Raw genomic sequence first — 11,657 nt, forward strand, 5'->3', positions numbered from 1 at the left:
TTAAAGAGACAAGATTCAGCAGTAAAGATAAGGGGGGTCAGCCAACTCCACCACTGGCGCTGGAGAACCATCGAAAACCGCCTTCCATGCATCACCCACACCACGACGTCTACGACTTTTCCCCATATCCAAGTATCAAACCCAACGGCAGTAACACATCAGTGTTGATTTTGATTTGGCTTAATGTTGAAGGCTATGAAGCATATATAGTCATAGATCGCTAAAAGAACCGAGCCATTTGACACCAGCTAGTTGACAAGAGACAAACAAGACGACGGATCAGAGGTGCCACCAACAAGCCAAGCTTCACACTTAGTTTATTTAACTTTTGAGATTTTAGATTTAGATTTTAGGGGAGTTTCAATGAACTTTTAATTCAAATGTGATTATGCGATTCAATTTTCAGAATGTGATTGTGTGAGTCAATATGTGGCTATGAGATCAAGTCTTCTTGTTATTAGCATTTGATGTTATGGATCATGGACCACTACTATATATTATTAATTTCACCTAGTAAGTATCCTTATGAAACGTTTTTCAGAAATAGATATTCGTAGAGCCAACTACCGTGCACAACAGCTTTGGCGTCCGAACAATCTACACAAATTTGACGTTTGAACGATGAACACATTTTCGATACATAATTCACATTGATATATATGCTTTAACATTTTAGCCACTGCGTCTACTTTTATTCACATGTACATTTATTTTAGGTCACGGATACAGGTGGACCTCTATTATAAATTTATATTGAGAAGCTAAAATATTGCTAAAAGACAATAAGAAATGTCATGTACAACATGAACTATAGCACTTATATTTTGGCATACTTTAATACTGAAAGTAATTGTTTGAATAAGTCTGGTCAAATGAATTTTTGTATGACCAACTTTATTCTTTATTTTTTTTCGCATTTGATACGTCATTCGTATGATAGAGTAATAAGTATAGGAACCACCAATAGGTTTGAATTGTGATCAAATGACAAAGCCGGAAATACTTGAGTTGGGGGATCGAGATTGTAGTATTTCTTAAAACATAAGTCAAGGTAAAATAAAAAATGAATTAGATGGATATATTGCCCAAACGCTTGAAGCAAGAAAAATTTAGTACACATAAACTCCTAAAATGCAAACTCTAAATATTGTACAAACTCCAAACTATGATTTGAACCATTAAAAATGTCAACAAATGACAAAATAACAGTAACAAAAAATGTAAACACAGTTTCAATACAATGTCAACACAGCATCAACAGTTGACACTGTGTTGACATTTTTTGTTGCTATTATTTTATTATCTGTTGACATTTTCTAACGGCCCGAATCATAATTTTGAGTTTGTACGATATTTAGAATTTGCGTTTAATTAAATCCCTAAAATCCAATTGTTTTAAATTTTTTGGAGAGGGACTAGAAAAGGAAATTTATGGTTGCACGCCAGAATCCAAATTGTGCCAACCCAAAAGCGTTGGTTTATTCAAGAGACAACATGGGGCCACAATCATCACATCCTCACCCTCCACATTCTATTATTTGACGCTGACCACGCTTTTCATTTCAAATAGCGTTTTTAGACATAAAAAAATGCTCTAACCCTAGAAGTTTCTGGTTCCAAAATCTGCTCTCTCTCTTTAGCATTTCCCTCTATACTTTCCCTCCTCGCGCACTCAAACAGCACTTTCCTCTTTTTGACCAGATATATTTTCATCTCTCAATTCATTTCCCCAAATGAAATGGGAAATGGAGATAGGCGAGATTGAAGCCGTGCTCGAGAAAATATGGGATTTGCACGACAAGCTCAGCGACGCCATCCACTCCATCTCTCGACTTCATTTCCTCAATTCTATTAAGAACCCCACCCGGAGACCCGATGCTTTTTCTGTCAACCGGAAGAAGAAATCCCCTGACGATGATCCGGATAACAAAATCGGGTCGGGCTTTGTCTTCGTCAAGGAGTTCCGGATCGACGACGATGAAGTGGCGGTTCTCGAGGCCAAGAGCTTGTATTCTATTCGAACCGCCCTCGAGAATCTCGAAGACCAGCTTGAGTTCTTCCATGTGAGTCTTGTCGATTTTTTTTTCACCTGCATTTATTTCCTGTCTCGCCTATTGAATGATTTGAAATTCAGTGAAGAATTTGGGGATCGATTTGGTGATATTTTGTTAATTGATAGGGTTTATTGTGCTATATTGAAGACCAATTTGAATGCGTTGCCACGTATGTGAAATTCCGGTTGTGCATAATTTGGATTCGTTTTCTTCTGACCATAGTTTGGACGTCGTTTATATCTTCTGTTATGAGCCGTGGGGAGAATAGGACTTGTATATAGACTCATAATAATATATGTATGTTTGTGTTGGTTTCTGGCAATGCTGTTATGGAACAATTTAAAACTAAGATTGTTGCATCTCATTGTTTGTTTTTGAAGTATTCATCATGCGTAGATCAGTTGTTCGATTTCTACCAAAAAATATTGCAGTGGGTTGAACTCTGGATAGAGTTGGAGAAATCAGTTTTATAGGCTTGAAATATTGAGTGTTCATCTTTGAAATGAGCTTATTGTGGATTTTTAGGCATTAGAATTTAGAAAGTGCTTTGATCTGCATGCCTTAGTGAAGCTAGCTAGCGTGTTCAAGGCTGTGAGGGTAAAGGGTGAATGAATCACTGTTATACCGTGCTCAACATAGATAGCTCTTTTCACCTGGGAAGCTGTGTGATTCTAAGAATTTTGTGCGGTTTTGCATATTGATATTTATTGCATGAAGTTCAATTCTTCCTTGGAAAAGTTAACTTGTTTCTAGATAATTTGTTACTAGATAACTTGTTTTCCGATGTTATAATATAAGGGGACGAAAGGTCACTGAATAAGATTCTTTGTTAGCTATTAACTCCATCATCTTTGAAAATCTTGCCTTAAAGCTGTATTTTGACATGTACATTGGTTATGGAAAAGCATTGCTAAGCACGCTCATCTAATGTCAATTTACAGACTGTACAAACTCAACAGAAGGCAGAGAGAGATGCAGCGGTAGCCTGTCTTGAACAAAGTCGTATTATCCTTGCAATGAGACTGGCTGATCATCAAGGAAAGAAATACAAAGTCATTGAAGAAGCGCAAGCTTTGGTAGGTGATGTGCGTGATGCAAGCCCTTTTGTTGCACCTGAACATCTATATGGCTCAACCCCATATCCTTCCAATGAAAAGTTTGTGCCAGAGAAAGGGAAAAGGTCAAACGCAGTTGTCAATTTCCTTCTTTCGAGCTATGCTTTTGTTACTAAGTCCCTTAAATTGGATCAAACAGTTGGGATAGTGGGGAATGCTGCTTTGCTTGCTATAAGCATGCTTGCATTTTTACATCTTAATCAAATCGGTCGCAAGATGCAAGATCCTCCAACTTTTGACAGAGAGGGAAGAAAGTTCTCTCAGTCGCGTGGTTCATCATCTGGTGATGCTTTAACACAGTTGGATGTCACGTTGGCTAGGGGTTGAGCAGTTGCAGACCTTTATTTCTGAAAATAATGAATTGTTTGCTGCTATGATGAAGAAGAGGAGATCCATAATGTGCATCTCCTCACCTTTTGGTAGATTAGGTTATTGTGTGTGAGTTCTGTTAGCCTTACTTAGGTCAGTTCAATATGTTTTTGCAGCTTTCACCTTCATATTCTCACATCCTGTGAGGAAAGAGAATTTTAATTTTTAACTTGAGACTCTTCAAATATTTGGCTGTGTATAGGGAAGATTTCAGGTTTATTGTTTTGAATTTGTTTTTTTCTATCTTCTTTATATAGAGGGAGGGAGAGTAAATACTGCCGCCGCTTATGAATCCGAGCTTTTTATGCATATTATTAAAAATGTTTTTTATATTTTAATTGTATGTTGATGCAGATTCGTTTTGGGGGTCTTTATTTATGTCGCGTTAGAGAGACCCTTGTCTAAGAAAATTACGTGCCTTAATTTTAAATTGCATGCAATACTGAAATATTATGCGATTTAGTTCAGCATTGCTGGTGACATGCAAAGTCAAAAACGTCCCAAAAAATCACAATTTGTAGGACAGTGCAGATTCTTCCTATACATAGTTAGATTTAAGAATCTATTGGACTAGGAGTAGTTATAAAGGAACACAGCTAACTGATAAAGCAACCTTTCATCATTTAAAAATGAGAAACTATTTTTATTTTGATTTGTATTTTCAAAACAAAACTTTCTAGTTTAGAGAAAATATACTTCTCTAATGAGGTGTGGCACAATCTTTACCAATAATACTTTAATCATTTTTTATGTCTATCTTAGAATTGGTAGATAGACACATTTAAAGTGCATTTAATGGTCCAATCTAGTGTTTGATATGTTAGATAAATTTTATGTGTGGCCCGCTCAATGGGCAAGGGCCCCGTTAAATTAAGGCTGAAAATGAGTGTTTTATTATCATGAAAAATTGAATGATGATAATATGTGCACCACTATATCAATCTTAAATTACGTGGAATTTACTAATATAGCACTCAGCCTTGGAAATATAGAAAAAGTGAGAGGATAGTTTTGTAATTTCATACTATAATAGAAATGGAAAACCAAGAAAAGCATTTCCATAAAATGATTGTGTTCTTATCTAAAAATGAAAGATAAACTTTAATTCAAACAGACCCTAAAACTTGCGTTTGAAAAGTTTCTATTTTAAAATACAGGGATAATATGAGATATTTGGGCTAATAGATTATGTTGGTTATAAGATTAATTAGTAGTACTACTATTGGTTGGGATTGGGCCGAGATCAGATCGTTACTTTGCCAAGCCCTATTCTTTCCTTTTTGAATTTGATAGGAGTACTAATTTTTTAGTATCAGTATTTTGTTTATTTTTTTGATGAAAAGCAAATGCTCAAGCCACAAGACGGCGAGCTACAAAGAGGCAAGCCCAAAGGCGAGACCACCAACAAAAGAGAAACCCCCAATCTCCCAAAAAAGGGATCCAAAACAAGCAAAAAACTACCTAACAAAGCAGCCCCAACAAAGAAACAAACCAACCATCCTCTCACCGAGCCAAAACCCATAACAAAGCCACAAAAGAAGGAAAAAACATCAAGAGCCCAGAATTAAAAAAAGTCAGCACAACCTACCTCTTCGTGGAGCTCTTGTTCCTGCCCAGCCTCTAACAACCTTCAAGTCATCCTCTAACAACTCCGGTGCAAAGGGAAAATCCGGGAACCATAATTTCGCCCAAGTTCCAAGGCTCCAAAAGAGTCGCTTCTCTCGAACTCCCAGTTAGGTTTAAAATCTTGGAATGCCATTTTGTTTCTAATATCCCAAATTGTCCAAGCGACGACATAAAACATGGCAGTCCACAACCGCTTATCAAATCTTTTGAACGGAGTACCCACCCAAGAAAGCAGACATGTCTTTGGATCTTTGGGAAGACAAAATGATAATTCCCAACATTTGCAGCAGTGATACCAGAGATTGCTCGATGATTTGCAGCAAAACACAGGTGTTCAACAGTTTCAGTCTCTTCTTTGCACAAAATGCATCGATCATCCTCAATTCTAGCTGCTCCCAGTCTGAAAAGCCTCTCTTTAGTGTTGATTTTTCCTTGAAGAAGAAACCATACTTGAAGTTGTGCTCTTGGAGGAGCAATATTTCTCCATGCGAGCCTTCCTTGAACTTGTTGTGAGCTCTCATCCTCCATGATCTTGGTAACCTGCAGACCAAAGTCAGACACCGAGAAGGAATTTGATAAGTCACTCGACCACACCCTCCTGTCATTTACGTTTTCAGACAGCTTTGTAAGATTCACGATCTCTAAAGGATTCTTCTTCCAACGCAAAAAGATTTCACCTCCAATTGAAGGCCCATCCCCTCTCCCCATTCACCCATATACCCATTTCTCGAACAAGATCTTGTTTCTGTGTAGACAACATGAATAACCTGGGATAGCTAAGTCGAAGACTATTCACCCCCGCCCAATTATCAAACCAAAACCTCGTGTGAGCCCTATTGCCGATCTTCATCCGAATGCCTTTCGAAGCCACTTCTTGTACCTCCTTACTAAAGCTTCTAAAGTCCGTGATCTGTCCCCAAACACATGATCGGTTCTTGTTATTCATTCTTTGAAAATCCTCAAGGTGTGTGGTATCATGATTAGATTCAACAATCTCTTTCCAAAGTGTTTTTCGGTTGTCAGCAAACCTCCACCACCATTTGAAAAGAAGAGAGGCATTCTTAATTAGGATATCGCCTACTCCCAAGCCTCTTTGGCTTGTGAATAGTCTCCCATGAAATGAGACAATCCCCCTTTTCTCCATCTTTCTTACCCAAAAAAATCTTCTTTGCAGTTGAATAATGCGATTGACCACCTTTTTGAGCATACGAAACAAGCTGAAATAGTACATCTTGAGAATTGATTTGATAAGCACCAATCTGCCAGCTTTTGATAGGCTTCTTGCCTTCCAAAGTGACAGTCTCTTTTCCTTTTTAATGAAACAAGAAAAGTAATCAGAATCTCTAAAACAGGTGAAGTATTATTGCAACTTTTCAAATTCTTAGTCCCTATTTTTAAGTCTCTTTTCCTTTTTAATTAAACAAGAAAAGGAATCAAAATCTCTAAAACAAGTGAATTATTATTGCAACTTTTCAAATTCTTAGTCCCTATTTTTAAGTGCTAGTTTTTCGAATTTTAGGTTTATTAAGATATATACAGTATATATACACACATTTATACGATATGGATATTATTCAAAAAATGACATTGGACTTCCCCCATTCAAACTGATGGCCGTAAACGGTGGCACCTCTTGAGTCTTGGCTCTAGGTACACAATGTACTTTCTAATTAGGGCAGACTAATTCATGATTGAGGTACAAACAACATTGATGCACCCACTATTCATTAAGTATTTGTTGGCAACAGTCAAATTAATAACCGCAAAACCTTGGCATAATTTTCCTGTTTGTCATAATTATGGAGAGAGATGTGTTAAGATTAAATTTACAATTAAAAGTATAATATCTCTAGAATTGATGGAAAAAATGGTTATTGTATAGGAATATCATTTGACCATTGTTAATAGAATCATATTTTTTTTGAGACGTTCTAACGTAATAGAGTTATTTTTATATTTGGTAAAAAAAATAACACATTCTCTCTCTTACTTTATTCTCTCTTACTTTATTTTTTTTCTACTTTATTCTTCTCACTTCACATACATTAAATATCTACCGTATTTTTAATCATTGTGCAAAAAGATATGCATCTATTAGCATGGAACATACGGATTAGAATTAGTTTGATCAATATAATTGAATCATTACATCTAATAATATTATTAATCAATAAATTATTTAGTCTTTTACATTGAAGTTATGATCACTTTTTTATATATACTGTAGTAGTATATTTTTGCGCAATAAAAATCTGATATCAGTGTGATATTGGATGCTCTATTTTTAAAATGTGGACTACGTGCCTCCATTAAAAGGAAAAACAAAAGAGGCAAAGGGGGCAACAATTTGGATGCTTAACTATTTTTTTGGGAAGAATCTAAATTAATTTGATGTGATTAGGCAGTGCAGATCTGTAATTAGTGTATATTAATAGTTTGGGTAGTACTTGGGGTCGCATATTATTAGGCTTGATGGCCTAAGCCTAGGGGTGGGTAGGTACGGTATACCTTACCGAAACCACCATACCATATACCTTACCGTAAATTCGGTATGCGAAAAAATCATACCTTTATCTTACCAAAATTTTCGGTATACCGAACTTCGGTATACCTTATTTTCGGTATGGAGAATTTTCATACCGATATCGTACCTCATTTTTGGTATGTCGTATACCAAAGTTTGGTATACCATACTTTTGCGGTATACCTTACTTTCAATATCAATGAAAATTGAATATTTGAGTTTTTAGAATACTATTTATATTTTATAGTAATTTAAATAATATACGGGTATTAAATACTAGTATATTTTATTCATATTATATTATATTTCACAATAAATTTTATAATTTAAAAATATATAAAATACTTTATATATTATTATATTTATATTTTACGGTATATACCTTAAATTATGGTATATACCGAATTTCGGTATGCCGCGGTATATAAAAATTCATACCTTTACCTTACCGAAATATTTCGGTAAGGTATCATACCGTACCGAAAATCATGGTATACCGAAAATTCGGTATTTTCGGTACGATAAGGCTGGTATTTCGGCATTTTGGTATTTTTCCCCAGCCCTACCTAAGCCAAATCCCACTAAACCACCAGCATGATATCCACCAAAAGCTTTATTGATCATATTATTAGACTAAAATTATTTGGCTTTTAGCATCTAATATTAATGTGTTTGACCTGAAAAAGGAGAAAACAACTGCATATTTTTAGGAAATAAACCACTAAAGATAGCTGGCTAGCTCCTGGGATGAATAATTTATTAACCTATATGCAATTTATTAACTGCTTCAAATATATGCACGTATATGTGTACGCAGAAAAATAGTACTCCGTATATTGGTAGTCATTATTGAATCTATTTTCTTAGTATAATCAAACAAAGTATGAAAATATCAAAACAAAAAGTGCATCTTAATACAGAAATACAGCCCAAATTGTGATCCTAAAATTAAATGATCAAAACAAAAGTGCATCTTAATACAGAAATACAGCCCAAATTGTGATCCTAAAATTAAATGATCAAAACAAAAGTGCATCTTAATACAGGAATGCAGCCCAAATCGTGACCCTAAGATTAGGCGATCTGATGGTCAATAGTTAACAAAACCACGGAAGATCACTATTAATTAGTTTTAGCTCATTTTATAGAATCCGGGTTTGATTTTTTTTTTTACCATTTTACGTCATCCTTTATTAAAATGACCTAAAAATAAACTAAAATGCCCTCTGTATAATTTTGTTCTGCGTTTTTGTATTAAGATCTAATTTTGCATAGATCACATATTAAAACAAGTATATATATTTAACAGTGCATTTTAGAACTACTACAATACATTAACCTAACTTGAAACTTTTCCTATGTACATTTTTCACATTTTCTTACTTTTTATTTATCATTTTAGCATTTGCTTCTTCACTTTTCAAACCAATCTTTCGTAGACATTTTTCTTTCTTTTTATAGTATGAGTCTTTCTTGATTTCTCTTGCGTCGTATTAGTAAAGACTAAAGATGATTTCGGTCATTTTCAACGATATAATTAACAATAAAAGAAAAGAAAAAAAATGTGGTAGGGACTTAGAAATTAAATTAAAAATGTGATCAGAGAGTATTGCACATACACATTTTCTAAATAATAATAAAAAAAGCATCACTATCAGTAAACAATTCAAATAGAAACTAAATTTAGCAAGTAAAGAGAAAGAAATAGCAAATGCTTAGAAATTCCCAATGATTTAAATATTTTGCTGGTTCCCCATATATAAATTATTTGAATTACATTTACAATCCTACTGGTAAATATCTAACCCCCATATTATATGGTCAGTGTACTGGCGACCCATGTCGTGTGGGTTCAACAATTTTTAAGTAAAAACTCAGCAGCTTCATGCTATGCTGACTCCATATATTTGCCAATTGCAATATAGTAAATCATTTAATTTCAATTACTTAAAATTGGACAAATGTGTCGTGCTCATTAGTGGCAGGCAACATGGTCCTGAAATTATGCCTAATTTATGGTTTTTGTTAAATTGACCTAAGAAACTTTATGTTCTTAGTTTTAGGAAGAAAGAACTTTGATTATGAGTTATGTTTTGTTTTGTTTTGTAGTTGAGACAAGACTGAGATTTACAAGTTGAATCCCACTTGAGATATGGTGATGGTGGTGAGGTGGTTGAGCTGCCACCCTGCCGCCGCTGGAAAGCGGTTAATTATAATAAATACCCAATTATTTTTCTTCTAATTATTGATATTATTACAAAATGGAGTACTAATTTATTTTATTCCTATTCGGTTATACTAAAGCATTCCACATGCTTATTAACAATGCGTGATGACACAAAGCGGTTAATAATGCATTCCACATTCTTAGAATTACTGAAATACTAATTCTGAAAAACTTGTTAGATTATTAATTATGTGAGTCAAAAGAAATATTTAGAAAATACTCTATAATTGTGTTATTTAACTTTGTTTTAAAGTATAATTCTATCAGTATTTTATGAAAATAATGAAATATGTACATTCAAATTTTGACTGTGTGAACTTAAATATAGGCCTCAAATACATGAAAACCATTTTGTTTATCTTACAATATCTTAGTGACAAATTAACTACTAGTACTTCTTAAGGGTTTCGGGCCCCCAACAAAAAATCATGGTAAATGATACCAACAGCCTTTTCACCCCATAAAAAACAATATAGTAGTAGTACTCATGTAAAGAGCCCCTTTTCACCTCATTTCAGTGATCTAGCTATATAGTACTCCCTCAGTACCTAATAATTTGTTACCATTTAACTCGATACAGGTTTTAAGAAATGTAGTAATAGAAAGTGGATTGAAAAATTTTGTGTCACATGAGTCCTACTTTTATAATAAAATGTGAGTAATAAAGAGTTAGTTGAACATGAGTCCAATGCAAAAAATGATAAAAGTGAAATATGACAAATTTTCAGGGACAGGGGGAGTAATATATTTCCCTCAAGATAATCATAGAGGAGTATTATATTCTTATAACTTTGTTAAACATTTCCATGCCTACCCCATAAATTCTCTGCGACAGAAATGTTGCAGAATTCCACCAAGAAATATAACCTGCAAAATAGTTTAACTTTTTCGGATAGATCTCACACCAAATAGATAAATAAAGCCAGATCCTCAAGGGGGAATGATGATTTAGATGCCCATGCTCCAATTATTTGGATTAATTTTTATGTACTTATAAGGTTTCCAATGTTGAACAAACCCTATTTATAGTGCTGAAATTAATTCATGTGATTTAAACATTATGAAACATTTTTTTTTTAATTTCCATGTATATGAAAATATCTCCTCTCCTTTTATATGTTCAATTACAATTAGGCATGCTAGATTACACTTGTAGATATTGGGATTTCCATTAACAGCATACTCAATTTATATGATTTTGTCCAAAAATAAAATGTGATGAGAACTTCATTTACTAAAAATGTGGATGCAGCAGCACTCAGCGCTGGTAGGGGTCATATGATATACCCATGCGTACAAGTTCCAATAAATTTTTTAAATAAGTTGAGAAATATTTGTGTCCATTATAATTAATTACTATTATTTAAACATATATAAACATCCCTTGCAACCTGCATGCGATATTTATTTCCTTAATCTATAAACTATAACAAATTTTCGTTGGAACGTTTATTGGAAATTTCAGCTATATATGATCACATCTTCTTTCTCCAACTGCATGTGCATCGTCTTTGGAATTACAGAACATTATTTTCATTTCATTTCATCTATTCCAACAAATTGACTTCGTTTATTGCAATTTACAAGTTTTCTATACAGTATATAGTGGCCAAAAATCATAGCATATGAGAATCAAATTAAGCAATTCTTAATTATCGAAAGTTCAAGTTCGTGTATATGTGTTCAAAAATTAATATTTGGAGAAAAACGAAAAAAATGTTGAAGTTCTTATATCTGCAGAG

General features: G+C 34.0%; 1 protein-coding gene across 1 annotated transcript; it reads left to right on the top strand.

Moving 5' to 3' along the window:
- Positions 1-1,590: 1,590 nt before the first annotated feature.
- Positions 1,591-3,876, top strand: LOC121797303 (plastid division protein PDV1-like). Its single transcript, XM_042196055.1, has 2 exons — positions 1,591-2,063; positions 2,996-3,876. Exons 1-2 carry the CDS (start codon positions 1,734-1,736, stop codon positions 3,494-3,496), a joined length of 831 nt encoding a protein of 276 aa, XP_042051989.1. The 5' UTR covers positions 1,591-1,733; the 3' UTR covers positions 3,497-3,876.
- Positions 3,877-11,657: the final 7,781 nt, after the last annotated feature.

Source organism: Salvia splendens, chromosome 3 (genome assembly GCF_004379255.2).
Source record: "Salvia splendens isolate huo1 chromosome 3, SspV2, whole genome shotgun sequence".
In the NCBI taxonomy this organism is placed as follows: domain Eukaryota; kingdom Viridiplantae; phylum Streptophyta; class Magnoliopsida; order Lamiales; family Lamiaceae; genus Salvia; species Salvia splendens.